This window comes from Ischnura elegans, chromosome 6 (genome assembly GCF_921293095.1).
Source record: "Ischnura elegans chromosome 6, ioIscEleg1.1, whole genome shotgun sequence".
NCBI classification, from domain to species: Eukaryota; Metazoa; Arthropoda; class Insecta; order Odonata; family Coenagrionidae; genus Ischnura; species Ischnura elegans.
Window position 1 is genome coordinate 13,266,775 of NC_060251.1, and position 22,953 is coordinate 13,289,727.

General features: G+C 38.2%; 1 protein-coding gene across 1 annotated transcript in view; it reads left to right on the top strand.

Annotated features, from left to right (window-relative positions):
- Nucleotides 1–230: 230 nt before the first annotated feature.
- Nucleotides 231–22,953, top strand: part of LOC124160129 (cytochrome P450 302a1, mitochondrial-like) — a 76,058-nt gene continuing 53,335 nt past the window's right edge. The window contains exons 1-7 of the mRNA XM_046535880.1: nucleotides 231–1,349; nucleotides 1,921–2,158; nucleotides 5,823–6,040; nucleotides 10,109–10,310; nucleotides 16,964–17,123; nucleotides 17,795–17,897; nucleotides 22,685–22,848. Of these exons, the coding sequence (XP_046391836.1) occupies nucleotides 1,151–1,349; nucleotides 1,921–2,158; nucleotides 5,823–6,040; nucleotides 10,109–10,310; nucleotides 16,964–17,123; nucleotides 17,795–17,897; nucleotides 22,685–22,848 (1,284 nt within the window). The 5' untranslated portion in view covers nucleotides 231–1,150. The remainder of the gene's footprint in view (nucleotides 1,350–1,920; nucleotides 2,159–5,822; nucleotides 6,041–10,108; nucleotides 10,311–16,963; nucleotides 17,124–17,794; nucleotides 17,898–22,684; nucleotides 22,849–22,953) is intronic.

The following is a 22,953-nucleotide window of genomic DNA, read 5'->3' on the forward strand; positions in this document are numbered from 1 at the left end:
TCTACTTCTTAAGATTGAGCATCGTAATTGAAACGACTTACGAATCAACTATATCAATGGTGAAAAGAGTATAGCCGGGTTTAATCACCATAATAACTGGGGGTATTCAAAACGTCTTCGCCATGAAATTTCGCTGGCAATTTCATTATTTCAAAGATCAACATTGTTTATCAAACATTGCGTATGATAAATATATCATATTCGTCAATTTCATTCCACTTAATGAATTATCCTTCGATGGTTAGATACATTATTCAAAGAATTATACAGCATTGATACATTTAACAAATCTACGATAAAAAGAGCGAAAATGACATTATAAGCCTGAAAATAAGAAATAGGCGGATAAATATCTACACTGTTTATACCGAATGGGCTTGGATGACGAACATTTCAATAACAATATAAGGTTAAACAAATGGTAATACCTTCCATAGTAATACTAAATCGAATCGACCTCGATAAATCACTTATTCAGGATTAAAGGAAAGGTAAGAGAGGTAGAAGTATGGAGAAGTTGTGAGGTTAGCAGATCTTACATAAAGAGACCATTCGCCGACTTTCGAATCATTATTCGTTCTTTTCGAGACGCAGTGAATCTACCAATGTATTATTCAAAAGGCATTACAATTTCAAATCACTTAGTTGGACGAAAACTAAAACCCGCCGCCAGAGAACATTTTCGGCGTCATCGGTTTCAAAAAGGTGTGGATTTAATTCATAACTATATGAAATTAGGAAAATTCTACTCACCCCATCTCTAGAATCACCTCGGTCATCTCATGTCTTCGAAAGTCACACTTTAAACCTGACATTGACGATCGAGGAAAGCGGCAACTTCCGAAATTAATCAGTCAATTGTTTCTCACCTGGATGCACCTGCTTGCAAACTGACGCGCGCAGTAGGAAATGCACTCGTTTTGAGAAGCATGCATTTTAATTTTTGTTTTTAAGTGGATATATGTGTTGGAAAGCATATTTTACATGCTTTTGGAACTACACTTCAAGTGACTTATGTTGGGGTGTGTTGAGAGGTAGTGTTGTTTGGGCTGCAGTATGTTATTTTGAAAAGATTCGTGTTTATGTTTGTTAGAATATTTGTTGGCAGACTAATTTTGAAGATTCGAAGAAAGTTTGGCTGAGTTAAAATATGGTAATGAAATATTTACCGGTGCTGTTTAAAAAAAGTACGCAAAAATGCGGAGTGATTCTTGGTTTGAGTAAGTCGAGCCAGATATTATTCGTGAGAGGTGCTAACAGCGTGGTGAAAGAGAAACCATTCCAAGACATACCTGGACCAAAGTCGCTGCCTGTCATCGGGACCCTATGGAAATATATACCGTATATTGGTAAGTCTTGTAAGAATAATTGCGGGCAAGTTTACTCGGCTTAGAGGAAAAGAAACCTTTTCTTCGCAATGATGATTATGTTTTGGAATTATAAAGCCATGCCGTCTTGTTTGCTATGCACGATAATCCTAATGAAGTCAAATTCCCTGATTTTTCAGTTTTGAACGAGTAATGCATATTTATTCATTCGTGAAAAGTTATATTGAGCTACATGTGGGCGTTATTAACTTTGTAAACAATTCATGAAGTAGGTACTTCTTAGCCTCATATCTTATGGGTATAATGCTACAATTTCCTTTTTCGTTCTCTTTAAATTAGCAAATAATGTTGTAAAAAAATAGGGGGTTTAAATTTTTAACCCATATTAATTATTTGTGCATTTGAAGTGGCAGTGAAATAAAATGCTACGCCTACTCACATTTTTCCTTTGGCAATAATAAGTGCAATAATCAAGAAAATTGTTCATTCACCTATGAGCGGCTTAAAATAGATTTGTAGTTTTATTGTTGAATGTAATATTTCAGGGGTTAATTTTCTTATACCTCCCCTTTTCTTTTATTTTTTAACGAAGGGAAGTACCGATGGGATCGCTTACATCACAATGGATTCCTGAAATTGGAGGAATTTGGTCCTCTTGTGAGGGAGGAAGTTGTTCCTGGAGTGAATGTCATATGGCTGTTTGATCCTGATGATGTAGAGCATCTTTTTCGTGTTGAGGGCCGCTTCCCTTGCAGGCGATCCCATCTGGCTTTGGAGAAGTATCGATTGGACCGACCAGAAATTTATAAATGTGGAGGCCTGCTTCCCACGTGAGATTAAATACATTTATTATGCATCTTAGTTATGCTTAAATTGACGGATTATTTGCTTAAATTATTATTTCAGTAAATTGTGAAGGAAAGCATCATTTGTGGGATGAAATTGGAGAATGTAATTATTAGATAAGTTAGAGACCTTTGAATCTTTAGGCTTTGATTATGCCCTTACTGAAATATTGTAGCAAGTTTGTGCTATTATTCCAAATAAGACATTCTCAATGGAGTAGCTTACTGGCCAGAGACCTGTATATATTACACTGCAGAAATATTTAACCATGGACACAACCGCAATTCATACTAGGACCTTCTCAGGGGAGGCAAGGGACCATGTATCCACGCAATTGTCTCAGGTGTGACTTTGTAGAATTTGTTAATAATTGTGATTGAAAAGCAAGGACTTATTAATTCCTCGTAATTTATTTTACTGACTATGGTTTCGAAGGAGAACGTCATTCGAACTGTCATTCATAGAATGTCATGCGAACACAAAATGACAAACATGAAGAATAGAACATTCCCAAACTTACAACTATAAATTAGGAATGACCTATGCACTGCCAGTAAATACTTACATGTTTGCAGGGGTGAATTAAGGGGGGGGGGGGGGTCACAGGCAGGGGCGCAACTAGGAATTAAGGCTGGGGGGGTTTAGGTGCAACTAATACCGGGGTGTGTGGGGGTATGGAATACCCACCAGGATAAGCGGTGGACCATAGGTTATTCTTTGAAAGACTAATGCAAGAAGGGGGAAGAGGATTCGCAAATGACTGGTTCTAGAGTTGTCTTACCGGGAGAACCCATAATATTAAAAAAATCCAAGATTGTCATAGTTTAGAAGCATCTCTTTCTTTTGGGATCCATGAGGGATCAGTCCTTGGGCCAATACTGTTCCTTGTATATGTAAGCGAATTTGATATGGAATTATTTAATGGTAAACTTCAAAATCATTTGCGGGTTATACAGCCTTCGTTTAGGTATCAAGCAATACATACGAGGACTGATGGGAAAGTAATGCTCAATAATTTTTTCGCAAAAGTTCAATATGTGCCAAAACCAAGGAAATTGCAAATTAACTTACATCTTTCACCTAATTATCTACATAGTCACCAATTTCATCAACAAATTTCTCCTGTCGATGTACCAGTTTCAATATTCCCTGTGTGTGTAGAAGTACGTTTGTTTGGATCGTCGTTATCTGCGGGCTGCTGAGTTCACTTTCGTATCTGTTGCAAAGTGTTGGCTGGCCAGAAATTTTTTCATGGAACCAAACAGATGTATGTTAGACAGTGCGAGGTCAGAACTGTATGATGGATGCTGAAGCACCTCCTACTCAAATTTGAATGGCAGGCGCGCTCCAGCTTTTATTAATCCAAAGTTGTCATCATTTGCTGGCACCCAGCGAGCACTAGTTTTGCAGAATTTCAACATGTCACTTACTATATCACATAGAGCACCATATGTTGGACCTCAGCGATAAGGTTTTCTGGCAATAAGCCGGTCCTTCAAGATTGCTGCCTCAATGTCGTGGACAATCTGTGGAGTTGAAACAGTAACTGGGTGCCCTTAGCATGGCGAATCACTAAGGTTCAAGCGGAAGAAGACACACACCACCTGGAGACATTGCTACGGTCCAGACAGTTGTCCTTGTACACACCTGGAATTCCCTTTAGCCCACAAATAATGAACTACACTTTACTGTTCTTCACAATTGGACGAAAGTAACATACCCGCCATGTTTGTTTCATTGTTCAAGTTTATCTCACTAGAGCTGAATATGAAAACAAAATACCCTCTATAGTGCAAACTTCAAACTGTATCGTGGAGAAATTTCGACATTCCAGCTGTAATACCAGGGGAGAAAAAAATTATTGTGCATTACTTTCTGTTCTGCCCTTGAGTATGTAATCTTTATACACAAAGACAAAGAAATTTTGACAGAGTAAAATTTTGGTTCAGCATGAATAAATTTTTATTAGATGAAAAAAATATGTTATATTTGATTAAAAAAATAAACTTGTTGATCAACAGAGGTGTTACTGTCGAGGATTTACTGTACTGAGATTAATATGGCCTTCAGCAGTTTGACATATGTGTTTGGATTAAGGTAGACTATTCTAAAATTATTTTGTGTTTGTTTTGGGATGATACCTATAGGAGAGATGACAATAGATGTTTCAAAAACCTATTGGTTATTCTTTTTATTTCGATTGCCAATTCTTGGTACTTGTTTATTTTTTGGGTTAATGGTGATAGAGTTTATATGAACTGTTTTCAAGCGCAGTGTCGGGGTGGAATTTATTATATAGGTTCTTGGTATCTACTAATTTGTACTGGCTCGTCAGTTTTTGGCAAATAATTTAAATTGCGACTTGATTATGACCATTTAGATATTCTGTAGTTATTACCACATAAGGTGCCTTTAATTGTTTATCTTACCGGAAAACATCTGTTTCATTCATCATCTGTTGTGCTTTTATCACTCAGTATGTATTTTGTATAATTTGTAATGCAGATAGCCTGGTCTTGTATGGCTGTCATCAAGGGCGGATCCAGGATATTTTTCTGGGGGGGTCAAGGGGGAGGGAGGCACACAAGTCTGATAGGCAAATGGTCATCTCATATTTGAGATTAAAAACAAAGTACATACAACAAGTACTTTATGATGAATTCTCTTTATTTTAACACGATAGTTACTGATACGAAATTTAATGATTGAGGCTCATTAATACGTGAAAAACGAATGCAATGATAACGGTATTAAAAATATTGTCTATTTTTCAAGTGTCTGGGGGAAGCACATGCCTCCCTACCCTAAATCTTCCTATGGCTACCATGAACCCTTCCGTTTCTCCATAGAGTTCCCCCAATGACAACCATTATTTGTTTGATGACATTTTATTAACTCATGATTAATTGAGGTCATTGAGGTGTTGTCCATGTAATTAATTCCTTCTGGGTCCATATTTCCACCTTTATTTATTTTCAACTTCCCCATAAACAGTTCATAGAAATCTTTTAAGATGGACAAATTAACAAAGCATGACACAAACATCCATGCCGTGTACAGGGACCACCTAACCAGGCGGGATTTGAACCCCCGACCTACGGAGTGGCAGGCGAGGACTTTACCCCACTGCCACCGAGGCCGGCATTTCTATTTAATTGATGGTTCATGATAGCCATAGACGGATTTTGGGGGGAGGCAACCCCCCCCCCCTCAGACACTTGAAAAATAGACAAGATTTTTAATACCGTTATCATTATGTTCTTTTTTCCTGTGTTAGGGAGCCTCAAACAATTCATATTAATATTTTTCTTGTAAAAATAAAGAGAATATATTGTAAAGTAATGGTTGCATGCATGTTGTTTTTATTCTCAAATATGAGAAGACCGTTTGCCTGTAAAAGAGTGGCTTTCTATTTAATCGAACAGTACTTGTGTTGGTTGTTCTGTAAGTCGTTGGTTATTATTGTTACTACATATGTACTTCTCTTTTATGGGTACATATACCCATCCTGCCCCACTAGGCTATACTTTCGGGGATAACTAGAAAATTCTGTTTTGGCAGTTCACTCATTGTCAGTACATAGTACTAGTTTCTGCCATAAGTTTTTGTGTTACATATTTGTTCTTAATCCCCCCTTATTTCTTCCAGAAATGGTCAAGAATGGTGGCGATTGCGCTCAGCCTTTCAAAAAGATTTAAGTCGCCTCCCCAGTGTTCGCTCTTATCTACCGAATACAAATGCAGTGCTGCAGGAATTTATTTCTCACACACGTGATATTTATGTGAAAACTGACCAAGATTGCGGCAGTTCCATTGATCAAAGCCCAAAGGATTTCCTAGAAAGCATATCTTGCCTATTTCTAGAATGTGAGTGCCTACTTCATTCAAATTTTTTTAAGATTATGGAGAAGTTAATTGAATGAGGCATTGCACAATTTTCACCTAATTTATTGGTACCAGACGTGTTTGGTCATATATTATTAAATGATGCTTTGCAAAGTTTGTATTTATGTAATTAGGTCATTTTACCAATGGGGAAAGGTGAAAGGGAAGGGTGGGTTTTGAGTGTTGCAGAGTGGGACTACTTAGGGTTGTGGGAGAGTGAGATATTTTGCTAGGGCCCTTGGACCCTTTCTCTTTCAACCCTCATCCTTTACGACATTAGAAAAAGCACCCACTTAAGGATGAACATGGTGAAAATAAGAGCCCTTGATAATGTTGAAGTATTCATTGAAAGTTGTCATGAGGCAGTAAAATGTGGAAAATTGTGCAGTGCCTCGTAATTGGTCAATATTAAAACTTTTTATTTATCATACTGCAAATTATATGTATGACATACTGGAGAAAATTTGCTGTACCTATAATTTTCTTTTGTACTGTTATTGAATTGAAGGAAGTACTTGCTTTCAAATGAATATTTAAAGTATTTACCAGGCCTTGACTAGTGAGAATGAAGTTTTGCATTATAACTAAGTCATAAATTATTGAAGGAGACAATCAATTACATCTTGAGTGTTGTCCTCTGGCATGCAGTCACAATTTCCGTTGGTGAAGCAGAGGCCCATTGCTGTACCAGGGGTTGGGGGCAGTGGCATAGCCAGGAATTTTGTTTGGGGGGTCCAACACCAGGGGGGACAAATTTTGAAAAACGGGGTATTAGGGAGAGGGTTTTGAACTAATTTTCACACTTTTCATAATCGAAAAAATTCATTTTTCAAAGAAATATTTGGTAAATGCATGACTTTTCAATATTTAGTTTTGTTTTGTGATGCAAAGTTAGTGTGCTTTTATATTTCGGAGGGGTTCCTGTACGCTACGCCACTGGTTGGGGGTGAGGGGTAGAGGGAAGGGGTGAGCATTAGATGGATGGAGGGAGGGGAAGGAGAAAATCACGCTTGTGGGCTACTAAGCAATACAATGTGAGTGACATTGTTTTCCCTGCATATGTATATCATTTCTGCATTGCTGTCAGAAATATGAACTGCCTTTGATTTAGACATGGTGAGGTTAGTGATGAAAGGTTATATGTATTAAAGTCCATGAATTATGTTTTGGTTACTTACCCTGTCCAAATATATTCTGAACATCATCTGGAAAGGGTCTACTCTTAGACATTTAGGGGCTTAGGCCAATTTCCTTCTTAGGGCTTTGTCTCTGACCCTTTCACGAAATTTTTAGAGCCTTGTGAGCCTTACCCTCTTCTGGACCTGACATGATCTTTTTCTATCTTTAGGCTTGCTTCCACAATGTATGTAATTTGTCGAGGTCAGTTATAATAGAATTCACCCTTACTTTGTGCATCATTGGATATATCTTTTTGAAAGTTTCATAGTTGATTACATGCACAACATTCCACTGGGTGTTGTTAAAAATATTTCACCTTAATTACTGATACCACTAGAATGAAATTCTAGTACACTTCAGATAGTGTGCTGTTTGCAATGGAAGATGTTTTAAGTATAATTGACGAGAGGTTGAAAAGAATGATGCCCCCTTCATCTATATCATGAACACCAAGGAGTGTGAAAGAGGTGACGAATTGGAGAGCTAATGAATGGAGATCGTTTCTTCTTTTCTACGGCATTCCTTGTCTGAAAGGTGTTCTAAAAAAAATATCGGATACATATTGGTATGTTGTCTAAAGCTACTTATTTATTGCTCCAAAAATCGGTCAGCTTTAGTGATGTAGAAGAAGCTCACAGGCTTCTTTTGCTATTTAGTTATAATTTTCAGAAATACTTTGGTGAAGAGCATATGTATTACAACATTCACCTTTTATCTCACATTTGTAAAGGGTTTCTAAATTATGGAAGTCTTTGGACTCATAATGCATTTATGTTTGAGGCAAAAAATCGCCAATTACTTAAGCTGAGTAAAAACCCTCACAGTGTTGTCCAGGAAATATCTACAAGATATCTTATTCTGAAAGCCTTGCCACAGTTATGTCAAACTTTAGCTACCACTGATGACACTTTGCTTTTTTGTGAGGATATTTTAGAACAAAAATTAGTGAGATTTGTGCGTGGAGGTTCATGTATACTATTAGGAAAAGCGGAACCATTAATTGTGGATGCAAATGAAAAATGTCTCCTGGCTGAAGAAGGATTGGACAGTTCAGTATGCCAATGTTTCAAAAGAATGTTGTACAATGGAATGAGGCTAACTACCTCACTGTATTCCTTAGGAAAAAAAACAATGATTCAGTGGTGATGACTTCTGATGAAAGAAGTTATGTTATTTAAAAAAATTGTGTTCAGAATGAGGCAGTGGTTCTGTTGGTACGGGAAATTTTATTTGTAAATGGTGGAGCATTGCACAGTGATGATGTGGAACTTGACCACCTTCGTGAAATATCAGACTATGGGAGATTTTTGTGCTTGAGACCGGAATGTATTTTTGCTCAATGTGTTTTTATTGAAACTCTGTCTGGCACCTTTCTCTCTAAGATGCCGTATGGGTGTTATGTTGATTAATAAGGCTTTGCGTTGGTGTATTAGTGTGTGAAATTTCAATGCTTATTTCTGTGAGATACCATATGCACTGTTTTTTGTTGAATTATAATATCAAAGTGAAAGTGTGAATCTTTAACACGAAGAATAAATGTTCTCTCAAGGTCGAAGTAACTAATTTATTTCCATCCAGCCTGAAAATCAACCCACGATAACTCTTTGGATAGCATTGGAAAATGGCGCGAACGTAATGTAATATTCCTGTATGTTATATTTTTCTATAAATGCTTTAATGTTATTTTTTTCTATAAATGCTTTAATGTTCTATTTATCTTTATTAGAACTCTATTGGAGTGTATCAAATATAATTAATTACCATTAATAGAAGGGTTTGCACAACATTTATCATTGAATATTAATCATAATTATAATACATATATGGCTTTTAAGAATTAGTAACAGCACTAAATGATCGGTATGATATACATATTATCTATGTCTTCTTCTTCTGCTATTGTAAAACTCACAATTCAGAAAACAAACTAGAGTCAATTGTAAACTTTTAAAGACATTTTCTCCAATGTTACTCACAATTCCCTGCTCATTTGCGATTGAGATGACTTTGTGGTGGTCTTAGGACTTCGAACAAAAGTGCTCATATTATCATGAGTGAGACTGCAGGTGGACTTGTATTGTTTTTGTTAACTTCTTTCTTACAATTGATTTGAATTTATTGAGACATAATACTGGCAAAAATGGCAATACCACGTCATGGCTTTAGGAGCGTTCCTACAAGTTTCAAAACATTCTCAGGAACGTTCATTTGGCGTTCATCTGCGTTTCCTAACAGCCCTAGTGCACAGTGCTCTTGAGCGTTCCTGACAGAAATGATAAACACTCTTGGTTGGCGTTTTCTCGGGCGTTCATGTGTGTTCCAAAACAGCTCATTTTGATAGCGTTCTCAAGTGTTCATAAACAGGGAGGCAAACACTTTCTTTAGGCGTTCTACTGTGTTCCCTGAGCATTTCTGAACTGCGTTTACGAACGTGCAAGAACAGAGAGGGAAACACAGATAAACGTGGCAGAACATCAACAAACGCTATAAAAACACCGAGGAACGCATGAGAACTTTTAAAGAACATCTGTAAACGCATTCCAGCAGCGTTTGCAGCCTCCTTCATTTTCGCCAGGGTAGACCTCCACATCAAAATTTAAAAAATATTTTTACAGATCACTTTTCAATGTGAGAGCAAAACATTCAATTCAATGCATGTCTTGCTGTATAGTTGGTTTTATTATTTATGTTATTTAGAGAAAAATCATGAATAGGAAATTACTGGTGAAAACAGTAGACTAAATTTTGGAAAAGTTCATCTCATAATAACATAAAGCAAGTTTGTATTATTAAATTATAGCTTGATAAAGGAGACTTTTTTCTCAAGATTAATGATATATATATTTAAGACTTTCACATTTAATTTTTCAGTGACATGCTTGGTTGCCTTCGATGTAAGAATGGGAAGTCTCTCCTCATTTTTCAATGAGGAATCCTTGGCTAAAAAGCTCATTCAAGCAGCTCTGGATTCAAACAGTTGTATTCTCTCCACAGACAATGGGCCGCAACTTTGGAGGTTTTTTGAAACTCCACTGTATAAAAAGTTGCGGGAATCACAGGAAGTGATGGAAAGGTAGTATCAAAACATTTCTTAATACAGTAACTTTTCAGCATAATTTGTAGCAGATTTTTGGATTCGAATAAATCTCATTTATCCTGGTATTGCATTAGCAATAACGACTTGTCTTCTAACTATGGTAAATGTTAGCTAAAGAGGAAATGAGTATTCTCTGATAGTTTGATTCCCTCAAAATATATTCTTGCTCTAGGTGAACTGTAAGACTATTTCATCCTTTCTCTGTCCTCTTTATGAACTTTAAAGGTTTTATTATAAAGAACCTGGTCCATTGCTCTAAATTCAGAACTCCTGTACCTAGAATAAAAAAATCTACCCTATAATTCTCTCCTAACAACATATCCAGCATACGTAATTTTAATACAATTTAAAATACACATTGAGGTGCCAAACTTTAACTCCAAACTTATAAATAAAAAAAGCATATCAAATAATTCATATTTATTGTATTCATTTATAAACCATCTATACTTGACGTGGTAGGTTTTCAAAGGCCTACTAAGCTTGTCCATCGCTATGTCCTCTATCCAAGTATAAACACTATATGTATTCACTCTGAAACTATTTCCCATAAAACAAAATTTTATTGGTAAAAGTTTATTGCTAGTCTAGAATATGTATTTGTTTGTTTTATGAGGTATGAGTACCATTTACCTTTAAAAGTATTATTTGGTAACAATATGATGTTTGGCAGTATTATACTCAAAATAGGAGGTGTATTAACAAACGGGACATAGGCTTCTCCATAACCAAATCCTGCAAACACATTTTGAAGGAATTGAAAAACCAACAGAGCGGTTTTAACTCTGGATTGACCAACAAGATATGTACCTCTATTATGGTGACCAATCATGTGGCACCTGATCTCCAGGTAAGGGTATCTATGGCTATCAGAAGCCCAAGCTCGACACTCATCTGCCCTGGCAACAATGCACAAATCCAGGATTGGCCATTGTAGACTTTACTCAGAGGGGAATTCCTTCATATAGAATGCCAGTAAAGTCTACAATCTTATTTCTTGTTGCACTACATTTTAGGCTTTTGAATTTAAGAGGCCTTTCAACATAGTGGTAAAAATTCTTATCTCTTGGCAGAGAATTGTCCTAAAATGTTTCGCAAACTTCAATGTAGAGTGGTATACTTAATGTGGAACTTAGATGTGTAGAGTTATACATGTGTACATGTTGGGGGCAAGCAATTCTTCTGGGGGTTAAAGGGCTATAGAATACCCCTCAGGGAAACAGGGGGGACCCTCCCCTGAAAACAGCCCTCCCCTCGAAAAGTTGTTTAAATTAGACTCTGAAAGCAGCATTTTAAGTATTATTTAAGAATAAAATTTATTTAAACTTTTGATAATTTTGTTTTCATTGTAATTTATGGCACAAGTTTTGTGCTTTTGTCGGACAAATTACCATTTAAGTTGGGGGGACCAGGCTACCCCTGAACCCCCCAAAACTCTGCCAATGCCAGGAATTTACTATAGGGTAGTTTCCCTCATCAAAGAAAACAAAAGGCATTGATTGCGATTCGTTACCCACCATTAGTGTATTCATAATATAAAAATTATTTGGTTTTGGAAATACTGGTTTAGACAAATGGCAAGGGTCAATTTTATCCTCATTTGAAAAAGGCCAGATTGGCGCCCATGAGATGCCACTCCACGTGACATCGCAGGGACCTAGTTTCTATATGAGTAGATAGGAGTTTTACATCGTCTGAGGTGACCAATGTATGCATGAGGCACAGAGCTCAGGGAAACCTCTCTTAATAATCACCCATTAAAATTTCCTATGGTCGGAAAGTTTCCTTCTTTTGATAGGGTGATAATAATCCTTATTTAAGCCAACCGCTACCTGCTAGCAGCCTGCATCGCAGCGGCGCACATATCCCAGCCCCCACCTCACACGATGGTAGCGGGAACCAGAACGACATCACACGGGGTTTTCCCAGCATTCATACTTAGCTGTCGCGTTTTAGCGCTCTTGAAAATTTTCACTTTTCGTTTTATCGCGAAAAATAGATTTATTTATTATAGTATTCTACCGATTAAGGTAGGTTTCCATGGAGTACTAAAGAGGTGATCTGGGAGCCTCCCTTTCCTTCCAGCACTGCCTTCTTTAATTCACTGTAAGGCCTACTCTCTTTCAATCTATCTAAAAATCCTATTCTTTTCCTTCCCCTCCCTCGTTTCCCCAACATTCTACCCTCCAACACCATTTTCAACATCCCCTCACCGCTAAGCACTAACTCCATCCAAACCTTCTGTCTCCTGCGTATCTCATCTAAAAGCTTTCTCTCCTCGCCAACCATATCCAGCACTTCGTCGTTCCTTTTCCTCTCCGTCCATTTCACCCTCTCCATTCTTCTCCATACCCACATCTCGAACGCCTCCAATCTTCTCTCGTCTTCTTTCCTCAGAGTCCACGTTTCCGCACCGTAGAGAGCTACACTCCAAACCAAACTCTTCACTAACCTTTTCTTTAAACTCTTACACAACGATCCTCTCAGAAGCTCCTTCCTGCTCATGAACGCCTCCTTCGCTAATGCTATTCTCTTCCTGATGTCCTTACTACTGTATCCGTTTTCCTCTAACGTACTGCCTAAATAGTTGAATTGCTCAACCTGCTCAAGTTTTTCACCACCCACCTTTATCTTGAGTCTCACATTCCTCGCTCGTGATGCTTTACAAAACCGCATTACCTTAGTTTTCTTGTGATTAATCCTCATCCCAAACTCCTCGCAACGTTCGTATAACGCATCCACTAGGGCCTGAAGCCCCCTTGCTGACTGACTGATCAACGCCTGGTCATCCGCGAATCTCACTGATTTGAACATCATTCCTCCCACTTTTATCCCAGCTTCTAACTCATCCCACGCTTCCCTTACCATCTCTTCAGCATACACGTTAAAGAGCAGTGGCGATAGAGGACAGCCTTGCCTCACACCTCGGCCAATGCTTGCCCACCCAGATTCTCCGTCCGCTATCCTCACTTGCGCAGTCTGGGCCATATACAGATTACAAATCAGTCGTCTATCCCTCCAGTCTACACCTATTCTCTTGAGAATATCCATTAACTTTACCCAGTTCACCCTATCAAATGCTTTTTCAAAATCCACGAAACACACATATACGTCCTGCTCATATTCTAGGTTCCTCTCCACGAGGGCCCTCATTATTGCTATTGCATCACGAGTTGACTTCCCTTTTCTGAAACCAAACTGATCTTCGCCCAAATACTCGTTTGCCCTCGCCTCCATTCATCTGTTCAATAACCTCAGCACTACTTTAGCCGCATGGGATATTAGGCTGATAGTCCTATAATCTCCGCATTCCACAGCTTTCTTCTTTTTCGGAAGCGGAATTAAAACCGTCTTCACGAAATCCTCCGGCCAACATCCCTCCTCATAGATCTTGCGCACTAGTTCGAAAAACCTTTTCTTACCTTCCTTCCCTAGACTCTTCAGAAGCTCGCACGGGATGTTGTCCACGCCTACTGCTTTCCTAGCCTTCATATCACGGAGTGCTCTCTCTATTTCTGAATCTAATATCTCCGGCCCAAGATTATCCTCCTCCACTGCACTTTCCTCCTCTAGAGTCAATCTCTCTGGTCTGTTCCTTCCGTCATACAGGTCCTCCACGTATTCCTTCCACCTACCCTGAACCTCTTCTCGCTCGGTTAGCATCCTCCCATCTTTAGCCTTAATTTTAGACATGGCTTGTCCTCTTTTGCCGCCCGATAGCGACTTAACTTTGGCGTACAACGCGCCTACTTCTCCATCCTTCTGGAACTTTTCCATTTCCTCGCACTGTCTTTTCCACCAAGCCTCCCTTGCCCTCTTAGTTTCACGTCGTAATCGATTATTCAATTCCCTATACATTCTTTTGCCCTGTTCTGTGTCCACGTTCTTCCACTTCCTCCTCTCCTCCATTTCATTTACCATTGCCTCAGTTATCCACGGCTTCTTTATCCTTCTACTGTCAACGTAACCAATTGACTTCTCCGCCGCTTTGACTATTCCCGTTTTTAAATTATCCCATCTTTCCTCTACCGTCTTGGTACTTTCAATCTCCCGTATACTAATGTCCACTAGCTCCTGATATTCTCTCCTCATACTCCCCTTCAGGGCTTCTACGTTCCATTTCTTCGCCTTCCTAACTTTCATAAGTCTTTTGAATCTTACGTTGCATTTCATGAGCACTAGATTGTGGTCCGAATCCGCATCCGCTGCAGGGAAGCTGCGCGAGTTTTTCACACTGTTCCTAAACCTCTGTCTTACCATAATGTAGTCTATTTGATATCTCCCCGCATCCCCTGGACTTTTCCACGTGTACCTTCGCCCTTTATGATGATTGAACCACGTGTTTGTGATGAATAATTTGTTTCTCCTACAAAATTCTGCTGCTTTCTCTCCCCTGTCGTTCCGTATTCCTAGACCAAAATCTCCTATTTCGTTTCCATCCCTCCCTTCCCCGACTGAGGCGTTCCAGTCCCCCATCACTACCAGATTTTTCTTACCCGGTGTGTCTCTAATTATTTCGTCGAGCTGTTCATACACCTCGTCTAATTCTTCCTCCCTATGATTGCTAGTGGGCATGTAAACCTGGACCACCACAAGGTTGGTGGGCCGCACCTCAATTTCTACCACCAGAATCCTATCGCTTACCTGGTCTATACCTACCACACGCTTACCCATCTTCCCGTTTAATACTAAAGCTACCCCTCGCTGGCTTTCTTCCCCTCCACTATATATAACCCTATACCCATCACTCCAATAGTCCCCCCCATCCCTCCACCTCACCTCGCATAATCCTAAGATATCTATCCTCCCTTTATCCATTTCCCTTTTGATATTTTCTAACTTTCCCGCCCTCATCATAGTCCTCACATTCCACGTCCCCACATTTATAGCAGACTTCTTCTTCTCCATCTTCTTGGTCTTCTTTTCTTCTTTCTTCATTGCTGCTGCCACTGATGTTGATGATGATAAGTCTCTGCAAGGATTTCGCATGTTGACGACCCCGAGGACCTTGCCGACCTCGCTGCCGTACCCGACACCCGCCCTTTGCGGACGGGTCCCAGGCGATGAGATTCCGAGGCTCATTTGGTTGTACTCCATGTGTTCAGGGAAGAGATAGTTGGTAGGGTTTTCCACTTCCATTCCAACAGTGTTTTTCACGTGACACCTTCACGTGGACTACCTTTCGTCTGGCTCCTACCCTTCAACCTATCTGGCATGGGTGGCCCTACCGGGAATAATTTAGAATTAATCCCGCCAGTGCAGCTCAAGGGATCATAGGAGCGCGCAAGCCTTTCCACCGCGACAAGGTTGTAGCCCAAGGGAAAGGGAAAAATAGATATCGTCATTCAAAAATCTAAGAACGTGAAATGCGTACTCCAGGAGTAGTATGAATAGTGTAGTCTGCATGCCAACGTTCACTTTTGGCATCATAGGGAACAGCCGGAAGGAATTTTTCTTAGCCCCAACTGCCCTTCCCCTGAAATAGCTTTCTGGCTATTTGGCCGATCTGCACCTGACTTCAAGTTCTATGTCCTCAAACTTCATGGACCTTTGCACTCCTGCTTCTGGGTTCTTGGCCTGCACCTAGCATCCCCTAAATGCCCTCTCAAGTTCCCCACCCACACTCCTGTCCCCAAAGTGCACCCTCTCCCTTTCATATAAGATTTCGTGTAAGATGAAAATTCGGCCAAATGGTTTATTATTTGGCAGTTTCTTTCCTCAGCACTCCTAGATCCAAAACTATATTTACTTTATTGTGTGAAAAGTATTTTACATTTTCATATCGGCATTTTATAAGTTCGCCTGTATAATCAGATATACCTGAGATATTGGGCAATTGTATTATTAGCAAATTGTATTATTGTTCATGTGTTATGATTTGAAGATTCCGATTCATTCCTTCAAAATAGTTGTCATTCACTTAATTCTTCAAATGGAGAAACATTTATGCAGCCACTGACCTAAAAGTCTCAATGTAAGTCTTAAGTAAATGCGTATTTCATCCAAACCTTGAATTTGTTTATGGATTACGATACCTCACTGCAAAAACGCTCAACAATCGCCCACCGAATCAAATCCGCTCATCTTGTAGCCCAACGATACGAATCTGCTCAGCTGGCAGTGCCCGGAGCATAAACGCTCATCTCCTATTCTCCAGGCTTGGAGGTGAGCGTTTATACTCCGGACACTGCTAGCTGAGTAGATTCGTATTGTTGGGCTACTAGATGAGCGGATTTGATTCGTTGGCGGATTGTTGAGCATTTTTGCAGTGGAGGTATTGATTAATGGAATGGATTTAGGTCTTGATTTCAGTGACCTAGCCTAGATTGTCTTTCTTATGTTTCCAAATAATAAAATATTCGCCTATTTCAAGTATCAGTCATTAGAATTAAATTTGCATTGGTGTCACAACAGTTGTATTGGCTGAATGTGACCCCTGTTTGATTAAATTTTTTTTCGGCAACATTAGTTTGAGGGTATCGAAAAGAATGTAGCTGAGATACATAAGCCTTTACTGTTACAGACTCAGTATATACTTGTACTTGAGTCTCTAGCATTTTATTCAATTTATTTTTTTCGTCTTTCATTGATATTTTAGGAAATGTTCACATTTAATGTTTTCCTTACAGGGTAGCCGTAGAGTTTGTCTCTTTAAAGAAAGAAGAGATGAAGGGAAAGGATCCTTCAGAGTACAAGTCTCTCCTTGAAATTTACATGTCAACCCCTGGATTGGATGAAAAAGATGTTGTTGGAATGGCTATGGATATGCTTCTTGCTGGCATTGATACGGTGAGATTTTACATTGTAAATTAATGTCTGACAATAGCTCTTTAGGGTTTCCAAGAAGTATAATGAGGAAATTAAAAAAAATAGTTTTTTTGGTCCACCCTTGTATGCAACCTGAGTGCCACCCAAAATGTCTGCCTGGGGAGGCGTGTGCTCACTCTTAGTGCGATATCCCGGGAACCAAAGGGCAGAAGTGAAAAAAAAGATTTGAGGTGATACGCTACACAAACGTCTCACGGGTCATTGTAAAAATCAGAAAAGTGATAGAATAATCCGAGAGTGACATCTTCAGTTATGTCCGTAAAACACCCATAAATACCAAAATTTCAAAACTTGCGATGCGGCAGATTGCAAAAATAATTTTCACCATTTATTTTTCACCAAATGGAACATAACTGGGGGGCGTCCCAAATTCGAAAACTTTAAAAATAAGGACTACCTTAATGTACTACATATGTACTTAAGATGACCTTGCTGGAACAAATTTCAAGCGTGTAAAATAGTGAAAGAAGAAGTGATGATGACTTAGAATAAAGGGATAAGAAAGTTTGCAATTATGTTTTCTCTGTTTTATAAAATACAAAATATTCTATGGAACTGATTTTCCAAAATGTCTTATGAATTTTGCTTTATTAATTTGGATCATTTTATTTCATGAATAAATTTATTTTCAGGCCACGTACACAGCAGGGTTTTGTCTATACCATTTGGCAGTGAATGAAGAAAAACAGAATAATTTATTTGAAGAAGCAGTGAAACTTCTCCCCTTCACTTCAGGTTTGTTGAATTAAATGAATTCAGTGTTGCTTTCCAAAAGGACCAAATATCCAGCAATTGCCCAAATGCTCATGCATGAATTATAGTAATGCAGAAATTGATATCTTAAAAATCTAACCCAGGAAACAATTGGGAGGAGGTTCTCAAGCCAAATGTTTAGGGGAGTAATTGGAGTGTAGGGTGCAGTTTCCTTCTCAATGAAGATCAGTCCTGTTCTGCTTCTATTGTAGAGATCAGTCCAGCTTCTATTGTGCAAAGATTCGTTCTTTTGTTTCCGAGTCTGTTTTGTGATAAAATTTATCCAAACTATTTCATTATCTGCACATTCGGAATGGTATTTACGTAGCACCTACTCCCATTTTTTCATTGTAGGTGCTTTTCTATCCGATACCTTGCATTGATCCCTTTCATAGGCCAGTTTTAAATGGATTCAGCTTATCCACAGTGATTGGGATTCAAGGGGTTGCTCTTATACTCCACTGGCTCGTGAAAAATTTTGTTTTACTGTTTAAACAAATGCTTCATCACCACACCTGTTGACATGACCCCAGGGACGGCACTGAATGTACCCTGAGAGTTTGTTACCTATGCCCATGATTATGATCAAACTAATCAGTTGACAATTACAGGAATGACAAACATGGAAGAATTATTCAAAATTAATATAGTGCACTTAAATTTTGTAAGGTAACTCTCCATAACTATGTAATACATATGGGGACCATTTCTGCACTATGAACTTTGCAGAAGGTTGTCACAATATCTGAGGGATAACTGTGTGTGTTCATTGTTTGATGTTTTTGTGACTTTAGTGCATCATTTTTCCTAACTCCAGAGGGGATGTAAATAAATTATCTTTTTATGTTATTTTGAGATGGAAACTTGCGATTAGAGTCCTGGTTTGGTCATGGTACCATTTTCATCTAGAAAAAAAGTTAGTGAACTTTGTGAATATATATATATATATATATGTGGTTGGTGCCAAAGAACTAGGTTCCCATTTTTAACGTCCCATTCTTATTTTCCCATTTGCAACAAACACTGCACCTGAGGCTTTCGATTTTATGCGAGGCACAAATTTATAAAGATTAAATGTGACAACATCAGCAGGATCCTATATCTCACACTGCCCTCTCCACTGCTGAGGCTCTTCATGCCTACAGATTTGCCAAGCCTTAATGTTATACATTTGAACGAAAAAACTCCTTCAGGCATCACTTTGTGGAAAAAATTAACTTCAAATTAATTAGAACTTAGCATATTCCTCTCATATCTAATAAAATTCATTCTCTCTATTCATTCATTCATGCTTGTTTTCATTCATTAAAGAGTACATATATTCAAATGTAATTTCATTGATTTTCTGTAAAACAGAACCATTTCTCAATCAAAGATGCTGTAAGTGTATGATAACTTACTTATTTGTCAAAATATCTACCAAAAGAACTCGTTGTTGATCCCATGATTCAGAGAATCAGGTCTGTCAAGCCTGCAGTAAATTCACAATGCACAATTTGATCAATCAGAGATATTTTTCTACTCCCTACATAATAAGTATTACTTATAGGTATTTAGAAATTACAATCATAGAAGATTCCCAGCATCGGGGTTGCTAATTGATACGCCATGCACTCTAAATAGTCATTTTGCAACTTGATAGTCACAGATATTACAATATGGATGACACTATTTCACTTAAAGGACTATAACTCTGCCAGGAGGGGTTCTTAAGTCATGTATTGTTAAATTTTCCACCCTCCTGCCCATTAAACCTCAGAGTGTTAGGGTGTAGAGTTTACTCTGAGGCCTCAAACTTTGAGCCCTGGTTTTAACTTGGGAAAACATTTTTTTTCAAAGGGACTAGTTCGCACCAATGATTTTTCCAATCTTTCCTCCTGCCCTCCATATGAAACATATGTACCTTATCTCACCCATTCCATTAACTTTTGCTCATGCGCCAGATTAAGCAAAAACTTAAACGACCTGCATCGTTTTCACCACCCAGTTCTTTTGGAATAAAGTACTTTTATAGCTACAGTTTTTTTTCAAAATTATAGCCAAGGACTTACCAATTGTTTTAGCCTACTCCCTACCCAATGTAGAACACACCACCAAAATTGTCTATCTATCACCCGCATTGCTAGGCTAGGAAAGGTTGTATAAGAGAGGTCTTTGATTGCATACCTCAAACCGCCCTTACTAACATTTCAGCCCTATTCCCCCCACCACTTCCTTGCGGAGAAGATAGATGGGCACACTATACACAAAGTGCTTGAGCCCGAGGCTCTAATGGAGGGGATAACAGTGAGGGGACTAAGGGTTGGGGAAACTATTTAATGGCTAATGTGGAGAATTAAAATTCATTCTTAACCCTCCGTAGGTTGCGTCACATTTTGGAAATGCTATTTGTCGCATGCCGTCTCACAGACACCATTTTGGAATGGTTAAACAAAATGCATGAAAGTAGAAATAACTGTTTTAACTACATATAATAAATCATTCATTGAATACTTCCTTTCATGAATGGACAGCAAATTTATGTATAGTAATGATGAATATACTATTTGTATTAATTTAAGACTGAATACTGATTGTTTCTACATTTCTTACAGTTTTTCTTTCATCGAAATTTTATCAACATGTTTAACTTGGACGGCAAAAGAAAATATATTTTACACAGTTGGGATTTTGTTAATTACCTTACAAATAATTTTGACTACAGGGAGAATTATTGAATTTGGAGACATTTTATATTGATTGCGCATTCTGTTGAACTTGAACCAAAATATCTACTATTAGATTATTCGATGCAACCACAAAATTGTATTTTTATGTTATGGTTAATGCTATGCATCAATGTTATAAGCCACCATAAGCATATATATCAGAGGTGAAAACGGTGTGATATACCAAAGTTCACTCAAATCATGTGAGAACCATAGTAAATTCTTCACAATAATAGTTTTATTCAGGTGTTAAATTGATGACAATAAAAAATTCGTAGCAATAAGATGAATATCCATAAATTAATGCTTTAAATAGTTGTTGGTTTAAATTATAAATGTATTTAAAAACTTTGCCATGAATATCACGAAGCTATTACCCTGTAACACCCTGTCACTCAAGTTGTTGTGTAAGTCTTGACTCCAAAAACAGCAAAATATCAAAATTTATTCCATAAATGTGAAAAAAACATTTAATAATATTGGTGACTATTTTGGAATCATAAAATAATAAGATACAAGGAATATGAGTTTCCTAACTATGAAAATATGATGTGGGCAAAGAAAAGAAAATGGTCTGGCCTGCGGTAGATGCCACGTGACCAGCGGATTGCTTGGGAGGATGGTTTTCAATGTACAACTGCAAATGAGCCCCTAAATATTTACCTCTTCTCCAATGAACCCCCCTAATATTTTATTTGTCTTGCTATGACCCTGTGCAGATGTGGTTGGCACTTGGTTAAGGACTGAAAGTTTAGTCTTGTCAAGCAAAACTGAATAAAGATTCAAATTTTTCTGTTTAGGGTTGGCTGGGGTTTAACATGGTATTTCCAATTAGGTACATGGGTACCACACAGCCCATGGAAGGCACCCAGCCCATAATTTGCTCCAGGACAAGCTTGGATGTTATGTGGGTTTTCTATGTAAATGTTTTGTTGTCAGTTCACACATTGGGAAACGATGGATTTCATTAAATCTGCTTTATATACATTCATGTGTCTCTGTTGGAGTATTTGTAATTAGTATGATGCTGAAATTTAAATTCATTGATGTTTATTGGTGGACATCATGAAATGTGACTGTATCAAAAAGTGGAGTGTTAGAGGGTTGGTGCCCCTGGACTAGTCATCTCCTCTGCGCATGTGTTGTGGGTAGTCATCACTTGGAGAATAAATTTTGGGGGGCCGAAAACCCTAAAGTCCCCTCTGGCTATGAGCGTGATGTAGGGAGTGGAGATCATGGGACTCAAAACCATCCCCTCGCCAAAGTGCTTGGGAGGATGGTTTTAAACGTATAACTGCAAATGAACCACTTAAACATTTACCTCTTCTCAAAGACTTACATTTCATACAGGTACTCACATTATGTTGTTTCAAACTCCACGATGTAAATATTCAAATGACTTTACCTTAGTAATTTTGCTTTGTGTTACATGATTTGAAGCAATCCAAGCATAAGTGCACTGCACATTGTTCACACCAGTACACGCTGTCTTTTCATTTCCCATGATTGGCACTCCTCTTTTGGGGCTTCAATTTTTTTCTCAGCTGCAGACATTTGTCTAAGGAAATGTCTTTCTTTGAGTCTTGGTAATAATTGTCTAAGGAGTGACAGCCATGTCCAAACTGTCTGAATGTAGTTGCATATTTCAAAAATATTACCTCGACCAGCTGCACGTGAAATAATAATAGGGCCAATTTTTTACTTTTTTAGGACTTTTACTTTTTTAGGAATTTAGGACTGCGACATTCAATATTCTCCTAAAAACTTCATACACCACTTGATACAGCATTTTATTTCCTTTAGGTATGAATGCAATTACAGGCCCCTGAGATCCACCCCACCAATTAATTTATGAACCTAACAAAAAACAGACTTCCAAGTCTCTTTTTTGCCTTTCAATACTATTCCCATTTCATAGGATCCCCATTTATAAACAAAAATTACCACACACAGGAATAAATATGTATGCCTTAATTGGTGGACTGCTTGAATAATTATTTGAGACTATTCACGGTGACTATAAACAAAATGTTTCTTCACTCTTTTGTGTATACTTCCCAGGTGCTGAAAATGCTTGCTCTCTCATCACGGAGGAAGTGCTCGCACAATCTCATTATGTGAAAGCTGTGCTAAAGGAGTCACTTCGTCTAAATCCTGTTTCTGTTGGAATTGGCAGAGTTCTTCCGTGTGACACAGTTTTTTCTGGCTACATGGTTCCTAAAGGGGTAAGTGAATTATGGTGATTTGTAGAATGATACAGTACACTATATAAGAGGCTGTAAGATGTATAACATTATTGTCTATCAGTTTTAATGGTTGCAGTACAAAGC